General features: G+C 35.5%; 1 protein-coding gene across 2 annotated transcripts in view; it reads left to right on the top strand.

Moving 5' to 3' along the window:
- Positions 1-25,745, top strand: part of Slc25a16 (solute carrier family 25 member 16) — a 43,810-nt gene extending 18,065 nt beyond the window's left edge. The window contains exons 3-9 of one of the 2 annotated variants that reach the window (XM_026394648.2): positions 4,639-4,772; positions 6,615-6,678; positions 8,345-8,466; positions 8,690-8,756; positions 17,160-17,322; positions 21,095-21,163; positions 23,481-25,745. In XM_026394648.2, the coding sequence (XP_026250433.1) occupies positions 4,639-4,772; positions 6,615-6,678; positions 8,345-8,466; positions 8,690-8,756; positions 17,160-17,322; positions 21,095-21,163; positions 23,481-23,637 (776 nt within the window). In that variant the 3' untranslated portion in view covers positions 23,638-25,745. Of the gene's footprint in view, positions 1-4,638; positions 4,773-6,614; positions 6,679-8,344; positions 8,467-8,689; positions 8,757-17,159; positions 17,323-21,094; positions 21,164-23,452 lie in introns of both variants that reach the window. The other variant, XM_026394649.2, reaches the window with a different exon arrangement.
- The last annotated feature ends 711 nt before the right edge of the window (positions 25,746-26,456 follow it).

The following is a 26,456-nucleotide window of genomic DNA, read 5'->3' as shown; positions in this document are numbered from 1 at the left end:
TGGCTGTGCTTTCTTGTATCCTGTCCTCTTCATCTTCTTCCCCTGGTCTTTTGTTTACTAGATTTCTATTTTTGAAACTACTATATTACTTCGTTTTTAATAATGGTTTCTCTTAAAATGTTTTTAACAAAATATATGTGACAATCAACAAGTTTTAAAGAATAATGTAATAAGTATATGCAGAACTGCCACAGAGTTTTAGAAAGATATTATCAGTTATTTTTGAAACTTCCTCTTTATTTCTGTACCTTATAAACTTTTCTGTCACTTACACATCTCCAGTATTAAAAAAAATAAAAAAATGATAGCCTATAGGTTGATATATTTAACAGGTATTAATTTGGAAACGTTAAATTGTTCTAAATTTAACTTACTTTAAATTGTTGCACTTTTGAATCAAATTAAACAAGGGTTAGCTGGATTTGGTGGTATATGCATGTAATCTCAGAGACTCAAGAGACTGAGGCAGGAGGATCATAAGTTTGAGGTCAGCATTGGCAATGTGAGTCTCAAAAAAATAAAAAATAGGAAGGACTGTCATGCGTGGGGCGCTGGGTTTGATCCTCGGCACCACATAAAATAAAATAAAGATGTTATGTCTGCCGAAAAATGAAAAATAAATATTAAAAAATTCTCTCGGGGGCTGGAGATGTGGCTCAGCGGTAGCGCGCTCGCCTGGCATGCGTGCGGCCCGGGTTCGATCCTCAGCACCACATACCAACAAAGATGTTGTGTCTGCCGAGAACTAAAAAATAAATATTAAAAATTCTCTCTCTCTCTCTCTCTCTCTCTCTCTCTCTCTCTCTCTCTCTCTCTCTCTCTCTCTCCTGTCTCACTCTCTCTTTAAAAAAAAAAAAAAAATTCTCTCCTTTCTCTCTCTCTCTCTCTCTTTAAAAAATGCTTTTGGGGTATATCATTTCTTAGATGTTGAGTACCTACTGTTTTAATTAATAGGAAGGCCTCTTATAATCTAAAATTAGAAATGAGCCTAGTTTTGACTTTTATATATATTTTTTTTCATTTTGGGGCTGGGATTGTAGCTCAGTGATAGAGTGCTTGCCTAGCTTGAGTGAGGCCCTGGTTTTGATCCTTAACACAACATAAAAACAAATAAATAAAATAAAGTTTAGATTCTTAAAATAATAGGCACAAGCTTTGAGGAGGAAGGCACACCGTGTACAATAGTGTCAAAACCCAATCATCGTGCTGGGGTTGTGGCTCCATGGTGGAGCGCTTGCCTCAACTGTGAGAGGCACTGGATTTGAATCTCAGCACCACATATAGATAAATGAATAAAATAAAGGTCCATCAACAAATAAAAAAAACCCCAAAAAGTAAAAAAAACAAAAAAACAAAAAAAACCCCAATTATTTCCATAGGTATGAACCACAGAAATTTCATTTTCATTTTTGATGATTTTTTTTTTTTTTTTTTTTTTTTGTATAGGAGATTGAACCCAGGGGCTCTAAACCACTGAGCCACATCCACAGCCCCTTTTTGTATTTTGTTTAGAGAGGCCTCTGTGAGTTGCTTAGGGACTTACTAAGTTGCTGAGGCTGGCATTGAACTCACAATCCTCCTTCCTCAGCCCTCTAAGCTGCTGAAATTACATACCTGTGCCACTGCACCCATCTTGATTAAACTTTTTTTTTTTCTTTTTTGAGAAAAAGATAAAAGAAAGTTTATTTCTTTGCTAGTAAAGAAGAAACAGGGTATTTCTGTCCTAAAGTCTGTGATTCTGCCCATCAGCAGGAACAGGGGGCTACATTCCACATATTCTTTGTCTGGAATTATAACTGGCTTGTTAATTTGGGAGAGTGTCATCTCTGAGATCTTCTGGTACCATCCCCAAAGTCTGGATTACTTTGTTCCTATGGTGGGTAGTGTTTGATGAAACTTTTTCTTTTCTTTTTTTTTTAATTATAGATGTCTTTATTTTACTTTATGTGGTGCTGAGGATCCAACCCAGTGCCTCACATATGCGCTCTACCACTGAGCTAAACCCCAGCCCTTGATGAAACTTTTGATTGAAAAATTTGGAAGGGAATCTGAACTTCTTTTTTTTTTTTTTGGTACCAGGGATTGAACTCAAGGGTGTTTAACCACTGAATCATATTCTCTCTCTTTTTTTTTTTTTTTTTTTTTTTTTTTGGGTAGTTATAGATGGACGGGTGCCTTTATTTTATTTGTTTATTTTTACGTGGTGCTGAGAATCAAACCCAGGGCCTCACGCATGCTAGGCAAGCACTCTACCACTGAGCTACAGCTCCAGCCCCCTGAATCATATTCTCAGTCCTGCCTTCTTCTTTTTTTTGTGGTGCTAGGGATTGAACCCAGGGCCTTGTACATGCATGGCAAGCACTCTACCAACTGAGCTATATCCTCAGCACACCTCCCCCCACCCCACACACTTTTTAAACAGGTTCTCATTAAGTTGCTTGAGGGCCTTGCTAAACTGCCAAGGCTGGCTTTGAATTTATGATCCTCCTGCCTCAGTCTCCAGAGTTGCTGGGATTACAGGTGTGCACCACCATGCGTAGCAGAAGTCTGACTTTTGTTCATTAATATTTCTTTTTTTTTTTGTTTTTTCTTTTCTTAGTTGTCAAATGGACTTTATTTAAATATTTATTTGGACACAATACCCTTATTGCATTCATTTATTTTTATGTGGTGCTGAGGATCAAACACAGGGCCCTGTGCATGCTAGGCAAGCACTCTACCACTGAGCCACAATCCCAGCCCCGACTTTATTTATATGCGGTGCTGAGAAGCAAACTCAGTGCCTCACACATGCTAGGCAAGTGCCCTACCACTGCCACAACCCTAGCCCTGTTTATCAGTATTTCTAATTAAAATATCCTAATATTGAAAAGTTGCCCCCACATTTAAATAATTTTAATAGGTTGGCTTTTTGTTTTCTTTCTTTTTCTTTTGTACTGCTGGAGATCAAGACAAGCACTATACAGCTGAGCTATATGGTGCCCCAGTCCTTGTTTTTGTGTGTATGTGCTAGAATTTAAACCCAGTGCCTCACACGCCTCACACATGATAAACACACACTCTGTCACCGAACTATAATCCCAGTCCCAGTAAATCATCTTTTTATTTGCTTGTTCTATTTAGTAGTTTCCTCACATAAACAAAGTTTCATCAAACACACATACATCTGGGTCAGTCTGGGAAAGAGTCCTTTATCTTTTTATATGGAGTCAGTCATCTTCAGTGCAATTTCTGGATTCTTAAATATTTCCATTGGCTTTTATATATATATTTATTTTATTTATATATATATATATATATATATATATATATATATATATATATATATATATTTGTTTTGTTTTGTTGTTTTTTTTGGGTAGTTGTAGATGGACAGAATGACTTTCTTTGTTTATTTTTTTTATGTGGTGCTAGGGATTGAACCTAGTGTGTTACACGTGCTAGGCAAGTGCTCTGCCACTGAGCGACAGCCCCAGCCCTCCATTGTTAATCTTTTATAGATTTTGTAATTCAATTTAATTTTCTTTTTTTATATTTTTTAGTTGTCAATGGACCTTTATTTTATTTATTTTTATGTGTTGCTGGGAATCGAACCCAGTGCCTCACACATGCTAGGCAAGCACTCTACCACTGAGCCCCAGCCCCAGCCCCTCAATTTAATTTTCTTTTTCTTTTTAAATTTTTTTTTTAAAGAGAGAGTGAGAGAGGAGAGAGAGAGAGAGAGAGAGAGAGAGAGAGAGAGAGAGAGAGAGAATTTTTTTTTTTTTAATATTTATTATGTTTTAGTTCTCGGCGGACACAACATCTTTGTTGGTATGTGGTGCTGAGGATCGAACCCGGGCCGCACGCATGCCAGGCGAGCGCGCTACCGCTTGAGCCACATCCCCAGCCCCCTAAATTTTTTTAATATTTATTTTTTTGTTGTAGTTGGACACAATTCCTTTATTTCATTGTTTATTTTTTTATGTGGTGCTGAGGATCGAACCCAGGGTCTTGCATATGCGAGGTGAGCGCTCTACCGCTGAGCCACACTCCAACCCCTCAATTTAATTTTCAATAATTTAATATAATTTTTAGCTGTTCTTGCTATAGTAGGCTTTATATTTTATATGTTATATGCTTATTTTTAAGAATGTTATAGAAGTTTATTTAGAAAAAAATGTAACATCCAAATAGATCAATAGCCACTACAAATATTTCTTTTTTTAAAAAATTTTGTTTTAATTAGTTATACATGACAGTAGAATGCACTTATATATATCATATATATCATACATAGATGAGATATAATTTCTCATTTTTCTGAGTATACATATTATAGAATCACATTGGTCATACAGTCACATACATGCATAAAGTAATAATGTCTGTTTCATTTTACTGTCTTTTTTATTCCCATATCCCCTGCCTTCCCCTCCTTTCACTTCCCTCTACCTAATCTAAGATATATGCTTATTTTTATAATTAAGATTTTAAGTAAATATATCTGTTATATAGAAATTGCCATTTGTATAATTCTTAGCAAAATTATTTTATGAATAATGGCTTAGTTATCTCTATCAATGATTGTCATGAAAACAAATTTAGATAATTTTCTGTTTTAATTGTATTTTTATTCTGAAATCTTTCTAAAAATAGGAGTATTTTCTGCATTGCGGGCCGTTCCCCAAAAGGAAGGATACCTTGGATTGTATAAAGGAAATGGTGCAATGATGATTCGAATCTTTCCCTATGGTGCAATCCAGTTTATGGCATTTGAGCATTATAAAACGGTAGTTGAATTTTCCTCTTTCTCTTTAGTGTCATTGAATATTATACTTACTTGACCAGACATTTACTTTGAATTTTGTTTTATTTATTTATTTATTTATTTTGTAGTGCTGGGAATAGAACTCAGTACTTTGATAGAACTCACATGCTAGTGCTTTGAACTATATACTTTTTTATTTTTTTACTTTAACTTGTAGATGGACATAATAACTTCATTTTTATGTGGTGTTGAGGATTGAACCTAGTACTTCACACATGCTAAGCAAGTGCTCTACCACTGAGCTTCACCTCTAGCCCATGAACTTTAATTTACTTTCAATAAATGAATAAAGTAATATCTTTATAAGGAATGAGATTTGATAATGTTTAATTTGTAAATATAACTTGGTTTTAGAATTACCTATTCCATAGTTGTTAGTCATTTATGAATATATTCTTTTTTTGCATTACAATTCTTAATATATATTCTTTTTTTAAAAAATATTCTTTTTAGTTGTAGATGGACACAATATCTTTATTTACTTATTTTTATGTGGTACTGAGGATCGAACCCAGTGCCTCACATGTGTGAGGCACGTGCTACAGCCCCAGCCCATGAATATATTCTTTATATATATTTTTTTAGATATTTGAAATACAACTTTATTCTGATTCTAAACAAAAAGGAATGGGGAATATATTCTTTATGTTCATATTTATGAAGAAAAGTCAAAAAGATAAAAATAAACTGCGCATAGTTGTACACACCTGTACTCCCAGCTATTTGGGAGGCTGAGGTAGGAAGATCACAAATTTGAGGCCAGCCTGGGCAAATTAGCAATGCCTTGTCTCAAAATAAAAAATAATATTAAAAAAAAAAAGGACTGGGGGATGTAGCTCAGTGGCAAAGCATCTTACTTAATTTCTTACTTAATTTCCAGTAAGATAGATAGGTAGGTAGGTAGGTAGGTGGGTAGATAGATAGGTGGATGGATATCGGGTAGAGATGTAGCTCATTGGTTGAGTGTCTCTGAGTTCAATCCAATACAGCAAAAGTAATAAGAAAGCCTGGACATGGTGGCACATGCTTATAATCCCAGCGGCTTGAGAGGCTGAGCCAGAGGGATCAGCACATTCAAAGACAGTCTCAGCTACTTAGTGAGGCCCTAATCAATTTAGTGAGACCCTGCCTCAAAATAAAAAATGTAAAGGGCTGGGGATGTGGCTCAGTGGTTAAGTGCCCTTTGGTTCAATCCCAAGTACCATTTAAAAAAAAAAAAAAGTTTGTCTCCTCAAATATTATCTTAACATTAAAAAAGGGTTAAATTGATTACATTTCAAATGGTATTTATCTTTTTTCTCCCTTGCTGGGGATGGAACCTGAGCCTCTGCATGCTAGGCAAATACTCTACCACTGAGCTAATTACTTTACCATAAGTTTTGCGTTGCTAACTCTATTCCTGAGATACTTCCCTAGCCCTCTTATCTTAGAAGGAAAAGTGATAGATAGCAATGAGAAAAATATTTCAAGGTGGTTAGTCAGCACTGATGCCATGACTGTACCAAAGCCTCATTGTCTGTGGTAGCTTATTTGCCTTTTTTTTTTTTTTTAAACTCTCATTTTGAGGTGCTAGGGATTGAACCCAGGGCCCTGTGCACATTTGTCAAGCAACACGCCACTCTACCATTGAGTTCATCCGTAGCCCCTATAGTGGCTTTTTACTCCTACTACCCTCATTCACACTTTCAGTTTATTGTTGTTAATATATAGTATTGTAATTGTAAATTTGATAATCTTCATTATTAAATGGTGAAATGGACATCATGTAAAAAATATAATTTAATTCAGTATTTTTGTTTTCTAGTTAATTACCACAAAGCTGGGAGTTTCTGGTCATGTGCACAGATTAATGGCTGGATCCATGGCAGGTAAGAGGAGTAGGTCTATTTTATTTCTGAGAAGTTAATTTTTTTTCTTGTTGGTACTGTACTGGGGATTGAACTGAGATGCAGTTTACTACTGAGCCACATCCCTAGCCCTTTTAAAAATGTTTTTTATGGAGACAAGATTTCCCTAAGTTGTTTAGGGTCTTGCTAAGTTGCTGAGGTTGGCTTTGAACTTGTGATCCTCCTGCCTCAGCCTCCCAAGCTGCTGGGATTACAGCTGTTGGCCATTGTGCTGAGGAAAATATTGCTAATGTTTATTTCCCAGTTTTATGTTTGTCTTTTGACCTTGTGATTTGGTTTTACTTTTAATTTTTTTTTTGGTGCTGAGGATTGAACCCAGGACTTCACTCATGCTATGTAAGTGCTCTACCACTGATCTACACCCAACCCTTGTGATTATGTATTTATTTCTATTTCTCTTTAATTTTTTAAAATATTTTTTTAGTTGTCAATGGACCTTTATTATTTATTAATATGTGGTGCTGAGAATCAAACCCAGTGCCTCACTATGCTAGGCAAATGCTCTACTACTGAGCCACATCCCCAGCCCCAATTTTTTTATTCTTTGTGATCTTTTTGGTCGTTTTTCTTTTTTAGTACCAGGTATTGAACTTGCAGGCACTCAACCACTGAGCCACATCCCCAGCCCTATTTTGTATTTTATTTAGAGACAGGGTCTCACTGAGTTGCTTAGCACCTCGACATTGCTGACGTTGTCTTTGAACTCTCGATCCTCCTGTCTCAGCCTCCCAAGCCACTGGGATTACAGGTGTGCACCACCATGCCAGCTTCAATATAATTTTAAGAAAAGAATTCTTTGTGTTCCATTAAGTAAACAATTTCTCCATTTTATGTTTTGGGAAAATAAGTAAAAAATCAAAATCACATGTCTTGCTTAGTGTCAGAGGTATATAGCATATCCTTTCTGATATCTTAACTATACATAGAGAAGCAGTAGAATAAATTGTTTTTATAAACTGTTATAATAAAAGCCAGTCTATTTTGTATATAGGTGGTACACACCTGTAGTTCCAGCTTCTTGGGAGGCTGAGATGGGAGGAGTGATCAGGCTCAGTAATTGGAGGCTACCTTGGGCAAGCAAGCAAGATGTTGTCTCTTAAAAAATAAACAACCTGAAGTTCTAGCTCAGTGGTAGAATGCTTGCCTACCACATGTGAGGCACTGAGTTTGATCTTAAAGACCACATAAAAATAAATAAAATAAAGGTATTGTTCCATCTACAACTAAAAAAATAAAATAAACAACCCCTTATGAGCAGGGATTATTGCTCAGTGGTAGAGAACTTACTAAGCATGTGTGAGACTCTGGATCCAATTCCCAAATTCCAAAAAAGCCGCCTCATGATCTACTTATACCATTTGGTACTAAAAATACTAGTGCAAATGGGAAGAACTTTAAAAGAATTTAACAGACTGACCCTTCCTACATGTTTTTTTCCAGCTGATTATAATTCCATCATTAATGTCACCTTTGATTTCATTGGGTTTTCATCATTACTCTGGTATTGAGAACACTACTATTGATAGGAGAGATCCGTACACATACATACACATAAATGCATACATATACACATACATGTTTGTGTCATAATTTTTTTTCTATATTTAAGTTTTAATTTTCTTTCCAGGTATGACAGCAGTTATCTGTACTTACCCTCTTGACATGGTTAGAGTACGCCTAGCATTCCAGGTGAAAGGGGAACACACCTATACAGGAATCATTCATGCATTCAAAACAATTTATGCAAAGGTATTTCATATTTACCTTCCACATATTTAACATGTCCTTTTATATTTAGGAAATTATTTTGAATTATATCTAACTGATATTAATAATAATAATTATGAAAGCCTATTCTTATATTTCAGTGTGGGTCCCAGAATAATTTTTCCAGTTTGTGTGTGTTTTTATTCTTTGAATTTTATCATAATGAACACAATGTAATATCACTTCTAATTTTCTTCACAAAAAGGAAGGTGGTTTCCTTGGATTTTACAGAGGACTGATGCCCACTATATTAGGAATGGCTCCATATGCAGGTATGTTTCAAATTAGGCAGGATCCTACTTTGTGTGTTTAAATTGTTACCAGTTTTTTTCAAAAATGGTAACATGAAGGATGCTACTTACAAAGGCTTTTTACTTGCTAAATGATGAAGATAAAATTATGGTCCATATATGGTCTTACAAAGATGACTATTCATGTAGAATGATTAGATGTTCACTTTTAACATGATTTTCATGGGACTGGGATTGTGGCTCAGTCGTAGAGCACTCACCTAGCATGCGAGGGGCCCTGGGTTGGATCCTCAGTACCACATAAAAAAATAAATAAATGGAATAAAGGTATTGTGTCCAACTACAACTAAAAAAATAAATATTAAAACAACAACAACAACAAAAAAACAACATGATTTTCTTAACATCGGTGTCAGGTATAGTCTTGTTAATGCACACTATTTTAGATGATTGTTAAGGATACAGTTTTATGAGTATGTTTATTAAAAGAAAGAATTGAAAAATATTTTTTCCCTTATGATAAATAATGATGATGTATTATGGGAAATTTAGAAAATATAGAAAAGTAGAAAGGAGAGATATGATATCTGTAGTTCTCAAATTTTGTTGTTACCTTGTTTATATTCCTGTTTTTAATCTAATTTTAAATTTTGAGATAATTATAGATTTACATAAAGTTGTAAGAATCAATAAGGAGAGATCTTGCATACTCTACCCAGTTTCCCCCAATGGGAATGCCTTAAAAAACTAGTACACTATCATAACTAGAATATTTACATACTGTAACGATACAAAATAGGTACATCATCAGAAAGATCTTGCTGACTTTTATAGCCATACCCCTCCTGTCCTTTCCCTAACTCCTGAGGTAATAAACTTTCAATAATTTTATATAAATGGTATCATTTAGTATATGACTTTTGGTTATTGATTTTTCACTCATAAGTTCCTGTAGATTCATCCAAGTTGTTTGTATCAATAGTTTGTTCTTTTTTGTTGATGATTATTATTCCATGGTATGGAAGTATCAATACTTTGTGTTTCATGGAATTATATTTTAAAGATATATTCATATTATGGATAAATGTTCATTTATTTATCCAGTCGTCTATATATTCTAGTTCAAGATTGTTTTCTGGACTATATAACTAGGAGTAGAATTTTTGGGTTGTAAGTAATGTGTTTCTTCACTTCTTGTAGATAAGATCAAATTGATTGAAAATAGTTGCTATCCATTTATATTTCCACCAGTAGTGGTTAAAATTCCCATTAGTAGTCAGGTATGGTGCCACATGCCTGTAATTCCAGCTATTTGGGAAGCTGAGGCAGGAGGGTTGTATATTTAAGGCCAGCCTGATCAATTTTGCAAGACTTTGTCTCAAAATAAAATAAAAAAGGGCTCAGGGTACACCCAGTCAATGGTAGAGTGCTTGTCTACCATGTCCCAGACTCTGGGTTCAATTCTTGTACTTAAAAGAAAAAAAAAAAATCCTATTAGTATTAACTGATTTCGAAATCTTCTGTGAGTTTTTTTTTGGTGAGGTACCAGGGTTTGAACTCAGCGGCACTCAGCGGCTAAGCCATATCCCCAGCCCTATTTTGTATTATTATTTTTTTTAATATTTATTTTTTAGCTTATTTAATTTATTTACTTATACGGGATGCTGAGGTTTGAACCCAGGGTCTCTCATGTGCTAGGCAAGCGTTCCACTGCTGAGCCACAACCCCAACCCCTATTTTTTATTTTATTTAAAGACAGGGTCTCACTGAGTTGCTTATTAGCATCTCTCTGTTCCTGAGGCTGGCTGTCTCAGCCTCCTGGGCTGCTGGGATTACAGGCATGTCCCCTCGTGCCTAGCTCTTTTGTGATTTTTGTAGGGAATAAAAAGTAATTTATGAAATTTTATTTTGTGTCTCCCAGATTACTGATGAGATTGAACAATTTTTATGTATTATCAATCGCATTTCCTTTTTTGTGAAGTACCTGTTTATACATGTGTTTGGCCTACTTTTCTTATTGATTTGTCTCAATTCTCCCCACTCCGTGCCCCCCGCCTTCCGCCCCTTTTGGTATTGGGGATTGAACACAGGGCCTAACACATGCTAGGCAAGCATTCTACCACTAAGCTACATCCCCAGCCCTTTTTCAATTTATTTTGAGACACGGTCTTGCTAAACTGATAAAACAGGCCTTGAACTCATGATTTTCCTGCCTCAGCCTCCCAGTTGCTGGGATTACAGGTGTGCCACCACCATACATGGCTTGTATTAATTCTTTATGTAATTTTTATTTATATATATTAAAAATATTATCTTGCTGTTTGTGGCTTGGATTTTTTATTTATTATTTATTTATTTAGGCAATATTGGAAATTGAATCCAGGGTGCTCTAACACTGAACTTCTTGTTCAGTCTTGCCCTCCCTTTCCCCAACCACTCCCCTCCCCATTTCTTTTTTCTTCTTCTTCTTCTTCTTCTTCTTCTTCTTCTTCTTCTTTTTCTTCTTGTTCTTCTTCTTCTTCTTCTTCTTCTTCTTCTTCTTCTTCTTCTTCTTCTTCTTCTTCTTCTTCTTCTTTTACAGAGAGAGAGAGAGAGAGAATTTTTTTAATATTTATTTTTTAGGCGGACACAACATCTTTGTTTGTATGTGGTGCTGAGGATCGAACCCAGGCCACACGCATGCCAGGCAAGCGCGATACCGCTTGAGCCACATCCCCAGCCCCTCATTATTCTTTAAAAAAAATTTTTTTTTGGTACCAGAGATTGAGCCACACCCCCCAGTCCTTTGTTTTATTTATTTATTTTTTTGTGGTGCTGCGGATTGAACCCAGGGCCTTGTCCATGCAAGGTAAGCACTCTACCAACTGAGTTATATCCCCAGCCCACTTTATTTTATTTAAAATTTTTTATCTTGGGACAGGGACTCACTAAATTGTGCCACCATGTAAAGCTACCTCCTATTTTTTTGAGACACAGTCTCTCTAAGTTGCCCAGACTGAACTCAAACTTGAGATCCTCCTGCGTCAGCCTTCTGAGTAGCTATGATTACAGACATGTGCCACTGTGCCCTGTTATTTATAGTGTCTTTAATTATTTACTTTTTTGCATAACTAGTTATTAAACTCAGGGCCTCGTGAGTGGTAGTGCTGTACCACTGAGCTGCACCCCCAACCCTATAATGTCATTTTTCTTTTTTGGGGGGGGTACCAGGGATTGAACTCAGGGGCACTCAACCACTGAGCCACATCCCAGCTGGATTTTGTATTTTATTAGAGTCAGGGTCTCACTGAGTTGTTTAACACCTCGCTTTTGCTGAGGCTGGTTTTGAACTCAGGATCCTCCTTTCTCAGCCTCCTCAGCTGCTGGGATTACAGGTGTGTGCCACCACACCTGGCTCTATAGTATCATTAAAAATTTTTTAAATTTAATTTATTTAGTACCAGGGATTGAACCCAGTATTGCTTAACCACTGAACTACAACCCTTGCTCTTTTTGTGTGTTTTTATTTTGAGATAGGGTCTTACTTAATTCTTAGGGTCTCGATAATTTGCTGAGGCTGGTCCTGAACTTGCCATCTTCCTGCCTCTGCCTCTCAAGTCACCACCATACCTGACCCTATAGTTTGATGAAGGGAATTCTATGTTTTTTTAAACTTAATGTGTCCCTTTTTTTTTTTTTTTTAGTTGTAGGTGAACACAATATCGTTATTATTTATTTACTTATTTTTATGAGGTGCTGAGGATTGAACCCACAACCCACTTCCTCACACGTGCTAGGCATTCTAGCACTGAGCACCAACCTCAACCCTCTATGGGTTTTTTTTTATAACAGCTGTATTGAGTTACAATTCACATGCCATAAAATTTACTTATTTAAATGTATATTTTTATTGATTTTGAGTATATTTACAGAGTTGTACAACTGTCACCACAATCAGTATTATAACATTTTAATTACCTCTGAAAGAAACTTTTCAGCCTTTGTCCATCACTTCCCAGTCCTAAGCAACTACTCATCTTTTCATCTCTATTGATTTGCTTTTTCTGGATATTTCATACAAATGAAGTCATTTTATACATGGTCTTTTATGACTGGTATCTTTCATTTAGTGTAATGATTTCGAGGTTCATTCATGTTGCCATATTCATCATTCCTTTTCATGGCCAAATGGTATTCTACTGCATGGACGTGTTGCATTTTGTTTATCCATTCTTAAGTTGACAGGCATTTGGGTTGTTTTCTGTTTTTGGCCAAGAGGAAAAAATGCTGCTATGAACATTCATATACATGTTTTTGTATGGTTATATGTTTTCATTTCTCTTGGGTATTTTCCTAACTGTTTAATATTTTGAGGAATTGTCCAACTCTTTTCCTGATGGCTTCACTATTTTACATTCCTGCTAGCAATATGTGAGTTCTTATTTTTGTACATTTTTGGTAATGCTTGTTTTTATTTGACTTTCAGTTATAGTCAATCTATTGAGTGTGAAGTTGTATCTCATTGTGGTTATAAATTTCATTGCATTTTTTTAAATTGCTGAGTCAGATTTCATTGTATGAGCATAGAATAGTATGTTTATTTTCCCATTAATGGATATTTGGGGGCTGGGGATGTGGCTCAAGCGGTAGTGTGCTCGCCTGGCATGCGTGCGGCCCGGGTTCAGTCCTCAGCACCACATACAAACAAAGATGTTGTGTCCGCAGAAAACTAAAAATAAATAAATAAGTAAATATTAAAAAATTCTCTCTCTCAAAAAAAAAAGGATATTTGGAGTTTTTCCAAGTTAGGGTTATTATAAATAAAGCTACTGTAAACATAAAAGTCTTTTTATGTGCTTATGTTTATATCTTTGGGTCAAAAACTCAGAAGTGGAATTGCAGGGTAATAGAATAAGAATATCTTTTAATTGAATATGTTTTAATTTATACAAAGCTTCCAAAATAAATTTTTTATTTAACTTTTTAAATTTTGAGACAGGGTTTCACTATGTTGCTAAGTTGCTGAGGCTGGCCTTGAACTTGTTATCCTCCTGCCTCAGCCTGCCAGGCCACTGGAATTACAGGTGTGTGCTACCATGCCCAGCTTTTCCAAATTTTTTTTTGTTGTTGTTTTTTCTTCCCTTAGTGCTGGGGATTGAATCTAGAGCCTTGTGCATGCTAGTCAAGAGCCACATCCCCAGCCTTGGATTATTTTTTCCTTTGTTAAGGATAACCATTTGGCCCAGTACCATTCATTAAATAGTATCTCTTTTCCCTGTGGCCTGCAATGATACTTTTTTTTTTTCAAAGTAGAGTACTATTTTGTAAGGAGTCATTATATTTTGTAGGGCAAATTCCTTCACCTTATTTATTATTTTCAAGAAAATCAAGAACTATAGATATTTTGCTGTTCCATGAATGTTTTAAAATTAGCATTTGCTATTTCACAAAAATCCTCATTGGAATTTTGAATGAAATTTCATAAAGGTATTTTTTTATAAATATGATTTTTTTTTTTTTAGTTTTAGGTGGACACGATGCCTTTGTTTTTATTTATTCATTTTTGTGTGGTGCTGAGGATTGAACCCAGTGCCTCGCCCTTGCTAAATGAGCGCTGTACCACTGAGCTACAACCCCAGCTGGTAGTGGTCATTTTTGTTAGATATATTTGTAGATACAAGGATTTTGTTTTTGTTTTTTGGTACAAGATATTGAACCCAAAAGCATTTAACCACTGAGCCACATCCCTACCCCTCTGTTTTTTTTTTAAATTTTGAGATAGGGGCTCACTAAGTTGCTTAGCGCCTTTCTAAGTTGCTCAGGCTGGATTTGAACTTGAGATCTTCCTGCTTCACTGTCCTGAGTTGCTAGGATTATAGGCATGTGCCACTGTACTGGGCTGTAGAACAAGTTTTTTTGTTGTTGTTTAGACACAAGTTTTGATGTATCTTTTAGACTAGTACATTTTCAGTTTACTGTTTGATTTAATTTTTATATTATAGCTAGCCATTTTCCTACTGTTGACATTATTATAATCATTAATATTTGGTACTTGGGGTTGAACCCTGGGGTGCTTAACCACAGAATACATTCCTAGTTCTTTTTTTTCTTTTTTTTTTTTAGATGATCTCACTAAATTGCTGTGGGTGTGACTAAATTGCTGAGGCCTGCCTCAAACTTGTGGTCCTTCTGACTCAGGCTCCCAAGTCACTGGGATTTCAGATATGCCCCATGTGCCTGTCCATGTTCACATTATTATAGTCAGCCTCCATGTTACTTATAGATAGTTTGGGTTTTCTATATGAACAGTCATATTCTGTGCAAAAATATCATTTTTTTCCTTCTAATCCAATCCTTCTTTCTTTTTTGTGTTTATCCTATCTTAGTATAATGGCTAGGGACCTTTAGTGCAGTAATGAATAGAAGTAGTGATAATGGACATTTTGGCTCCTTGCTGATTTTATTTTATTTTATTTTTTGGTACTGGATTCCAACTCAGGTGCTTTACCACTGATCTACATCCCCAGTACTTTTTATTTCTTTAAATTTTGGGGACAGGGTCTCACTAAATTGCTGAGGGTCTTTCTGAATTACAGAGGCAGGCCTGGAATTTACAATCCTCCTGCCTCACTAAGATTGCAGTCCCCTATTTATTTATTTGGTACCATGGACTGAACCTAGGGGTCTTAACCACTGAGCCACATCCCCAGTCATTTTTTTTTTTTTAAAGAGAGAGTGAGAGAGAGAATCTTTTAATATTTATTTTTTAGTTTTTGGCGGGACACAGCATCTTTGTTGGTATGTGGTGCTGAGGATCGAACCCCGGGCCGCACGCATGCCAGGCGAGCGCGCTACCATTTGAGCCACATCCCCAGCCAAGCTTTCTTTTTTTTTAATACTTATTTTTTAGTTGTAGTTGGACACAATACCTTTATTTTATTTATTTATTGTTACATGGTGCTGACCATCGAATCCAGGGCCACACACTTGCTAGGTGAGTCCTCTACTGCTGAGCCACAACCTCAGCTCTGGCCTTGAATTTTCAATCTTCCTGCCTCAGTCTCCTCAGTAGCTGGGTTTACAGGCGTGTGTCACCACACCTGTCTAAAGTCATCATTCTGAAAATATGCCATTCATCAGGCTGAGTTAGATTTTTGTTCTTTTTCTTGTCCTGGGGTGGAACCCAGGACCTTTGGCATGTTAGACAAGTGATCTATCACTAAGCCACATCCCCAGTACAGGTTTAGTTTTTAGGTTTTTTTTTTTTTTTTTTTTTTTTGTATCTAGGATTGAACTAGGGGCACTCTACCACAAAGTCACATCCCCAGCCCTATTTTGTATTTTATTTAGAGACAGGGTCTTACTAAGTTGCTTAGTGCCTTGCTGTTGCTGAGGCCGGCTTTGAACTTGCCGGCCTCCTGCTTCGGCCTCATGAGCCACTGGGATTATAGGCCTACGCCACTGCACCTGTCCAGGTTTAGGTTTTTTTTTTTGTGTGTGTGTATGTGTGGTGCTGCAGATAGAACCCAGGACCTTGTACATGTGAGGCAGGAACTCTAGCAACTAAGCTATATCCTAAACCTCATGTTTAGTTTAATTTTTTTTTTCAAATAAAGGTTATGTGCAGAACCCTTTTTTAAAAATATTTACTTTTTAGTTTTAGGTGGACACAATATCTTTATTTTATTTTTTATGTGGTGCTGAGGATCGAACCCAGGGCCTCACACATGCTAGGCAAGCACTCTACCACTGAGCCACAACCCCAGCCCCTCTTGCTAAGTTGTTTAGGAACTCACTAAGTTGTTAAGGCCTGCCTCAAAATTGTGATCCTCTAGCCTCAGCCTCACAAGTCCCTGGGATTACAGGTGTGTGCCGCTGTGCCTAGCAAAATCATGTAAAATTTTTAGCAAGCACCAACTTCATACTATATTATTAAAATCTCCAAGTCTTATGAGCCAATATGAACATTTTATTATGTTCATAATTTTTTCTTGAAGATAAAATTGTTATAGTTAAAATTGTAATGCTTTTTCACTTCTGAATTTTTTGCCCATATTATCACCTTCATTATTGTTGTAAGTATAAGTTGTCATAGTTACTTGTAAATATTAATCATGAATTTTCACTCATGTAAAACTTTGGAAAATGTTTATTTTGATTCTATATAAGGTGGCATTACAGTCACTACCACTTCCTTCAATGAGTAATATGCTAGTATATGAAAACCAATGCTATAATTTTTTATAGGTGGTAAATATTTATAAATATTTATAAATACATCAATAATTATAAATACTAGATCTTTCTTATGTTAAGCCAAACATCAGTAATTAGGAAATGCTTAGTTACTTTCTTTAGTTAATTGATTATTACATAAGAAAAGGTGACTTTTTCGCGGCTCATGTTCTGTGAAGCATCATGGTGAATTTATATTTTGTTTTTCAGGTGTTTCATTTTTTACTTTTGGTACCTTAAAGAGTGTTGGGCTTTCCCATGCTCCTACCCTTCTTGGCAGACCTTCATCAGACAATCCTAATGTCTTAGTTTTGAAAACTCACATTAACTTACTTTGTGGTGGTGTTGCTGGAGCAATAGCACAGACAATATCGTAAGTTTCTTCAACAACTTAATTCAGTCAAATTATAGTTATCCAATCCTAATATTTAGCGTTGGTTAATTATTTTAGTTTTTCTAATAAATTCTTCAAAAACAGGATCCCTTGTAAAACAACAAGTACTAATTTTTATAAGCATTAATTTTTTTTTCAGACAAGCCTTAACTTTAAGGATATTAATAAGTAATCATATGCCAAATTGATAAAGTTAAGGTGAATCCACCCGATTTTATACAGATACACTCAAAAGAAAGAAAAAGAAACACTAAATATATTGTTCATCCATATTTTCTTGTGAACTTGCCTATATAAAATTTCTAAAGTTTGAAACATTTAAGAGAGAGACTGTGTGTGTGTGTGTGTGTGTGTGTGTGTGTGTGAGTGGGTGAACACATGCGTGCTCGGAGTCACAGTTGGCTTTGAATCTTGAAGTCCTACTTTGTGCCAGATAGTACACTAGGAATTGGGAAATTCACTGAAAGGAAAACAAAGTTGTTACCTCAGCACGTTTATATTTTTTTTTTTTTAAAGAGAGAGAGGGAGAGAGAATTTTTAATATTTATTTTTTAGTTCTCGGCAGATACAACATCTTTGTTTGTATGTGGTGCTGAGGATCGAACCCGGGCCGCAGGCATGCCAGGCGAGCCCGCTACCGCTTGAGCCACATCCCCAGCCCGCAAGTTTATCTTTTTATTAGGAGTAGCAATATTGTGTTACTCTAGACAGATTTTAAAATGTAGTGGGGATGTTGATAAAGGTATTACTATAGTATAATTGGGAAGGTGACTTCAAAGAATTTTCCTAGGTCAAAAGAGATTGAGTAGAATGAAATTGGAAGAAATTAGAACACAAAATACAGGGATTTTTCAGCAATAGGAAGAAGAAAAGCTTTTTATGAACAAGAGAAAATATTCTGAAAAATAAGAAGACAAGGAAATAGTAATGTTACAAACAATCAAAGAGTATCCAGGACTGGGGATATAGTTCTGTTGGTAGAGTGCTTGCCTTGCATGTACAAGGCCCTGGAATCGTTCCCCATCATCACACAAAATAAATGAATGAATGAATAAATAAATAAATAAATGAGTCAAAGTCTTAAGAAAAAAAACAAAAACAAAGAGCATCCAATGGAAAAGGAAAAGTCAGTAAGATCAGTAAGGTTTTCATTAGATTTCCAAATTGAGGATTATTATTATTTTTTTTTTTTGAACACAGATTCCATGTATTTGTAGGTGGGAGCAGATTGTACTAGATTGAAGGTAAAGAAGAAAAGGTGTGTGATTTACTTTTGGAAAGTCGGCTGTCAATCCTGCTCACTTGAGAGACATGTTCATCTCCAGCTATTATTATCATTCTCTTTTTGTTGCTTTCCTTTCTTTACTAACTCACAGCTTAGCTCCCTAAAATCTGTCTAAATTCCACTTTTTTTCTTAAAAAGTATATTCTATGCCCATGGAATCATCCATCATCCAGTGGCTCTGGTTCTTTTTTTTTTTAAAGATAGAGAGAATTTTTTAATATTTATTTTTTAGTTTTTGTTGGATACAACATCTTTATTTGTATGTGGTGCTGAGGATTGAACCCAGGCCGCACGCATGCCAGGCAAGCGCGCTACAGCTTGAGCCACATCCCCAGCCCCGACTCCAGTTCTTTAAGCCTCTCTTCTGTTGTCCTAGTTCTTGGGCTGTTTTAATAGTACCTCCATTTTCAGGTATTTTCTGATTTATAGCCTACCTTTCTGTGTGAAAATTTTAAGAACAAATCAGACTTCAGCCTCTCTTCTCAAACTAAGTATGTAGAACAGCTTATTCATCTTCATTGTTTTATTTATTTTTTCATTTTCCCTCCCTTTTCTTCCTTCCATCCATTCCTCCTTCCTTCCTTCCCTCTTTCCCTCCCTCCCTTTCTTCCAACTTTCCTTCCCTCCCTCCCTCCTCTCTTCCTTTTTTTTTTTTTTTGGTACTAGAGATAGAACCTGGGGGTGCTTAACCTCTGAGCCACATTCCCCACCCCTTTTTAAAATTTTTTACTTTGAAACAGGGTCTTGCTAAGTTGCTTAGGGCCTTGCTAGTTGCTGAGGCTGGCCTCAGACTTGCAATCCTCCTGCTTCAGCCTCCCAAGCCATTGGGATTACAGGTATGTGTCACCATGCCCAGCATCTTCATGGTGACCACCTCTGTATAGATTTTTTAATCTCTATTATTGACTCCCTATTACAGCTCCAGCAAACTTTTAGATTCTATTTGGTCTTCTGCCATCATTGAACACTCTAGAATTCAAATATTACCTTCTTGGGGCTGTGGGCATTGATCAGCAGTAGAAAGCTTGCCTAGCATGCACAAGACAGTAGTTTTGATCTTTAGCAAAACAAAACAAAAAGAAACAAATATACCTTCTTGTCTTCATCTTTGTCCTCAGCCCTCAACTTTCCTATTTGTTATCGATAGACACCCATTCTACTAGTCCTAATCAATCATTTCCCACATCATATATAACTAGATAGTCACTATGTCTTGTCATTATTTTACTTTAGAAGATTCCCTAGAATGCCGTTTTTTCTTTCCCACTGTTATTTCCCTTCTTTTGGACTCTTTTAGTTTGTCTTCTTATGTTCTTTCTACCCACACCATTTCAGGTTGGAAACCAATCCTGCAGTTGAAGTTTTCGGTCTCTATAGTCCTGTAAATCTTTTTCCTTTTCTCTTCCCCAATAATAAGTATTTTCTGGAGATGGTATTGAGGTACATAGGGAGCCTCAACTACTGGTAATGTTATTTCTTATGTTGCAGGGTTGATATGTGGGTATATTTTTTAAAATAATGAATTTAAATGTGTATGAAATGTATGATTGTTTTATTATACTTTTGTGCATATTAGATTTCATAGAAAACTTGAAATAGGAAAGTAGAAAGCAGTTTTGTGACACTGATGGATGTTTCTCAATAATTTTAAACTTAGTATTGGAATAATAATATCTACTTCATGCAATTGTTTTGAAGTTGGAATTAAATAATGAACATAAATAGTTTAGCATAGTACTGAATACAAAGTAGTCAGTACTAGGAATGTAAAAGTAGTTTTTAAAGAAATCACCTGCAGTCCCACTGCTAAAAGAGATTACCTTTGCATATTTAACTTTTAGGCAATGGTATAATTTTCTCAGTCCTTAAAATGCAATTATTTGTATCATTAACTCTAGTCCTTTAAAAAAAATTGTGTTAGTCTACTGTATATGTGGGAACTTGCTGAATATTCTTCAGGTAGTAGTTCTCACTCTTGGGGTTGATTTTGACTTCAGTGGACATTGGTTAATGTCTGAAGACATTTTTGGTTGTCAAAACTGTAGGGCCGCTACTGGCAAATAGTGGGTAAAGGTCAGGGAGGCAGATAAACATCTTAGGATACACAGGACAGTGCCCACAGCAAAGAATGATCCAAAATATCAACAGTGCCAAAGTTGAGAAACCTTATGTCATCATTCCAACAATGAAAGCACCCAGTTTGTTTCTTTAGGAAGTGGCATAAAAATATGGTTTCAAGAAATGAACTGAACTTGATATTGCGATAATGAGAAAGACGTGTCCTTTAAAGAGAGAAAGGAGACATTGCATTGATTTATTCATGTGTTTATTTCCTGATTCCCAGATTGGAGAAAACATTAAGAATACACTTTATTTCCTAGTGTGAATGGGACTTTGCATTCAATGCTTGTTGAAATAAAATGAAAAATAATGTTTTTTAAGTCTTTTTGCCTTTTCTTCTTTTAGATACCCATTTGATGTAACTCGTCGGAGAATGCAACTAGGAACTGTTCTGCCAGAATTTGAAAAGTGCCTGTAAGTTCTCCATACATCATTGTATCTTTAGAAAATGTAATGTTTAAAAGTCAGTAGGAAGATAGGACTCTGGTCTCACCTATAGTCCCTGTCTTTCATTTTGTCTCCGATAGTATACTGTGGTAACTTTGTAGAAACATAAAGAGAGGTACATGTATAATTTTTAAAATTCTGGGAGCTACATTTTTAAAAAATATAAAAACAAACATAATTCTTTTATAATTTTTTTTGTTTCATCTAGTAAGTCTGAAATGTTATCATTTAAACATTTCAAAGTTTTTGTAATATTTTGCAATATTTCTGCCAAGTATTTGAAATCCAGTGTGTATATTATACTTACTGCACATCTCAATTTAAGTGCTCAGTAGTACATGTGGATAGTGGCTATCATTACTGCACAGAATAGTTCTGCAGCTTTCCATAATCTGTAGAAATTTAGCATCATTCTGATTTGTGCTAACTTTCTGTCATTATAACATATATCTTAGATAATCAACTTATAAATAGGAGAGGTTTATTTTGGCTCATGGTTTGAGAAACTCCAGTCCATGATTGATTAGCCCTGTTTTCTTTGTGTCTGTGACGAGACAGCACACCATGGTAGGCATTCATGGCAGAGGAAAACCACTCACTTCATGGCTGGGAAGTGAAAAAAGAGAAGCAAATAAGGGGTTGGGGACTCACAGTACCTTTTGAGCCCATAATGATCCAAAAAGACTTTTAACTAGGCCTCTCCTCTTAAAGGTCTCATCATCTCCCTATAGCACCTCCCTGGGGATCAAGTCTTTAAATCATAGACCTTTAGGGGAAATATTGCAAAATATTGCAAAATCTTGAAATGTTGAAATGATAACATTTCAGAATTATTAGATGAAACAAAAATATTATAAAAGAATTATCTGTTTGTTTTTACATTTTTTTAAAATGTAGCTCCCGGGGCTGGGGTTATAGCTTAGTGGTACAGATCTTGCCTCACATGCGTGAGGCCCTGGGTTCGATCCTCAGCACCACATAAAAATAAACAAATAAAAATAAAGATATTAAAAAAAAAATGCAGTGCTGGGGATGTGGCTCAGTGGTAGTGCACTCGCCTAGCATATGTGAGGCACTGGGTTCGATTCTCAGCACCACATTAAAAAAATAAAAAATAAAAGATATTGTATCCACCTAAAAACTAAAAAAAAATATTTAAAAAAATGCAGATCTCAGAATTTTGAAAATCATACATGTAGCTCTCTTTATGTTTTTTATTTAGTAGAGCTTCTCTAAAATGAATTTTATAAGAGAAATGGGATATAATTGAAACCTTACAGAAACCAGACCCATTTACCAGTTTGGCAATATGTTGTCCCTCAAAAGAAAAGCAAAATATTTGTTCAGACCTTGGATTGCCTTGTTCATGCAAAAGGTTTTTTTGAAGATTTCAAAATTGCTTATTGAAGGGAAAAGGAAATGGTTATATATTGGTTTGAAAGGAAAGAAACAACTCTGAGCCAGGTGTGATGGTGCATTCCTCTAATCCCTGCATATCAATCCAGCCTTGGCAATTTAGGAAGGTCCCAAATACTTTATCCGGACCCTGTCTCAATATAAAAAAATTAAAAGGGCTGGGGATGTAGCACAGTGATAAAGAGCCCTGGGTTTGTCAATCCCTAGTACTCCCCCCTAAAAAAGAAAGAAAGAACTGTTTGAAACAAGAAAGACTTTATTGCTGAAATCTGAAAGAGAGTCTTTCAAACTTTAGTTCTAAGCTCACCAGCTAGTTACAGTATTTTAAAAGTTGAGCTATGCTGGATAGGGTCGAACATTCTTGTAAGCCCAGCTATTTGTTTGAGAGGCTAAGGCAAGAGGATCATACATGTAGGGCCAGCCTGGGCAAGTTAATGAGACCCTGTTTCCAAAAAAAACCAAAAAAGGTGTGGAGGAGGTAGGGGGAGCTGGAGGAGTAAGTAGCTAAGTAGTAGAATACTAGCGTGTACAAGATCTTGGGGTTGATCCTAGCATTGCAAAAAGAAATAAACAAATACAGGGATTGCCTCAATAGTTGTGAAATAGTGTTGTTAGTTAACATCATAGATGTAGCACAAATGAAATACATTGTTTTAATGAGCCTTCAAATTTATGTACAAAGCTTATATTACACTTGATTGAAATGATTTGCTGTTTCATTGAGAACTTTTAACATATTATAACACTTACTTTTCAAAAGTTATTTAACATGCCGTTTTAGCTTGTTTTTAAAATGCTATTATGGATCCTGAAATTGTGTCTTTATGAATGGGCAGAGAGGTGTCATCATTTAACTATTGTCTTTCAGTACCATGCGGGAGACTATGAAGTATGTCTATGGACACCATGGAATTCGAAAAGGATTATATCGTGGTTTATCTCTTAATTATATTCGGTGTATTCCCTCTCAAGCAGTGGCTTTTACAACATATGAACTTATGAAGCAGTTTTTTCACCTCAACTAAAAAAAAATTGCGGTTTGTGGTTTATTTTCCTTAATAAACTCTCAGAGAAAAATAAAATGTTACTTTAATTGTGAAGCAAACATTACTTGAAGGGGGATATTTACCCTGTCACAGGAACCACTGACTTTACTACTTGATTTTTTTTTTAATTCACAAATCAAAATTGCTTTTGATGCCAATATCCTTTCTGATGCCAAACATTATACCTTTGAACATTGAAAAAATATTACTAAGCTGATGATGCTAATCATAACAGGTTATTTGAGACCATTTTAAAGTGTTATTTGGGTGCAAAACTAACTTAAAATGGAGCTTAAGAGGTTGCCATTAGCTTTATCTTACTATTCCAAACTTCTTCTTCTTTTTATTTTTGCAGTGCTGGGGTCAAATCCAGCACCTCACACATGGCAGGCAAGTGCTCCATCCCTGAGCTAAATTCCCAGCCTCTTGTTCAAAGATTTTAATTGTAATCATGATTTTTTTTTTTTAAGGCTGAGAATTGAGCCCAGGGCCCTATACATGCTGAGCATGCACTTGCACTTGACCACTGAATGATTGTCCAAGCCTGTAGTCATAATTTTGTAAAGAGTCTTTGAACATTTTGTTTATATTATAAAATAAACAAGTTTGATTATATTGCAGTAGAACAATAAGAACTGAATTTTTAAGTTCTATAAAATATAGCCAGCATTCAAGTATTATTATTTCTCTTCTTATGAATGTGTTTCACAAGATAAAAGAACACTTTTCTTTTTAGTAAAATAAATATTGTATTTAAAAGTAGAAACTCGCTGGATGCAGTGGCACATACCTTTAATCCTAGTAGCTCGTGGGGCTGAGGTAGGAGGATCACAAGTTCAAAGCTAGCCTCAACAGTTTAGTGAGGCCCTAAGCAACTTAATGAGACACTTCTCAAATTAAAAAATTAAAAGGGCTGGGGATGTAACCAGTGGGTTCAATCCTCAATATATCCCCCCCCCCAAAAAAAAGAAACAACAACTAAAGACTCAAGATGGGTATGTTGGGACACACCTGTAATCCCAGTGGCTCCAGATACTGAGGCAGGGGGATGGCAAGTTGAGTCCAGTCTTGGCAACTTAGGAAAAACCTGTCTGAAAACAGGAAAAAAGGTCTAAGTATGTGATTCATTGGTAGGGCACCCCTGCAGTCAATCCCCAATACAGCCCCCCCCAAAAAAAAAGAGTGAGAGAGACTAAATAATCATCAGGTTTTGCTCAAATGTTATGACCAGGTACTATGAGGCATTTACATGTGTTTTTAAAATTCAATATATTTCCCAAAGGCAGTAATAATAAACCTGAATATCTTTGCTCTCAGAAAGAGTATACTGTAGATTTGTTCTTATTAGATCATTTGATGTCTACTGGAAAATTTATTTAAGTGGACTGTGAAATATACATTAATGTAGATGTGTGAGTATCAAAGAATGTGCCTAAGGTATTATGTCATGATGATACATCAAGTAGTTCTTCCATGTAAAGTAATTTTATTACAATATAAATTTAAGTAGAAAAATAAGATATGGTCTGATTGTTATCTTTTATATTAAGAAAACATTTTAAATGTAATAATTCCATTTACTGTATTTAGACACTTTTTATTTTTTGTTGTAAGCATGACAGAAATGGGCAGGGAACAATTAAAATTCTATATTGAGAAATAGTGATTTGTAGAAATTAATGTGATTTTTAAGACATTAGAAAAGTTGAAAGTGTTATTTCTGCATCAATTATTATTTTTTGCTTAAGAGATTTCTTGTCATACTTCAGTAAAAATTTAATGAACTGGTTTCATTTTCAAGTCTTTATTTTAAAAATAAATATGTATCTTTGTATGATTTGTAAGTGTACCAGCCAGTAGAAATACATGTGTTTCTAAAAGTATTTTGTATATTTTCATTTCTGGGGCACACTGTAGGTAACTGTTATCATGAGATCTTGAGATAATTTAAATGTATAAAATAAGTATCTCAGTTATGTTATCAATTAAAGGGAACTGCAGATATTTTTAAGTAAAAAATTGCATTCTATGTCTGTTACAGAATACACAGGATATTGAAAATAAATTTTATTCTTGTTTTGATGGTTTCTTTCTTTTGTTTACATTATTGAAGCACAAACGTGAAACATAAGCAGTCAGAATGGAAGAATATTTAAATATTCTTTGTATCTTATTTATTTAAGATCAGTAACCCAAAGTGCATCTTCCTAGGTTGTGTGTGTGTGTGTGTGTGTGTGTGTGTGTGCATGTGTGCATGCGCCCGCCCGTGTGGGTTACTAGGGATTCAAACCAGAGATTCTCTACTGCTGAGCTCCATCCCCAGCCTTTTATTTTTTATTTTTAAGACAGGGTCTCACTAAATTGTCAAGGCTTCCCTCATTAAAGTTGTGGTCCTCCTAACTTGGCCTTCCAAGTATCTGAGATCACAGGTGTGTGCCATCACTCCTAGTTTAGTTTACTTTCCATTTGAAGATTGTCAATTTCTTTCTTTTTGTCTCACCAGGCCTCTTTTCCTGCCTTTCATTTTGTTTAGCTCTCTGTCTGTACAATGGGTCAATGGTCTGATTAGGATTGATGTGTGCCGTAGCACCCCTAATTCTCAATGGTTGCCTGTGTGTAGGTGGAGAAGTTATTGGGTGTACATAATAATATCTTGCTCCATTTTCCACCGGGGTACCGAACATGCATTTGTTTCCCATATTGTACACCAGCTATACCAGCACTGTAGGGGACTTCCCTTGGGAGGCCAAATTTCACACAAACTCATTTGGATACTCAATAACATCCAACACTGGGTA

Source organism: Urocitellus parryii, chromosome 5 (assembly GCF_045843805.1).
Source record: "Urocitellus parryii isolate mUroPar1 chromosome 5, mUroPar1.hap1, whole genome shotgun sequence".
In the NCBI taxonomy this organism is placed as follows: Eukaryota; Metazoa; Chordata; class Mammalia; order Rodentia; family Sciuridae; genus Urocitellus; species Urocitellus parryii.
The sequence above is the reverse complement of the archived record's forward strand: the minus strand, read 5'-3'. Positions and strand labels throughout refer to the sequence as shown.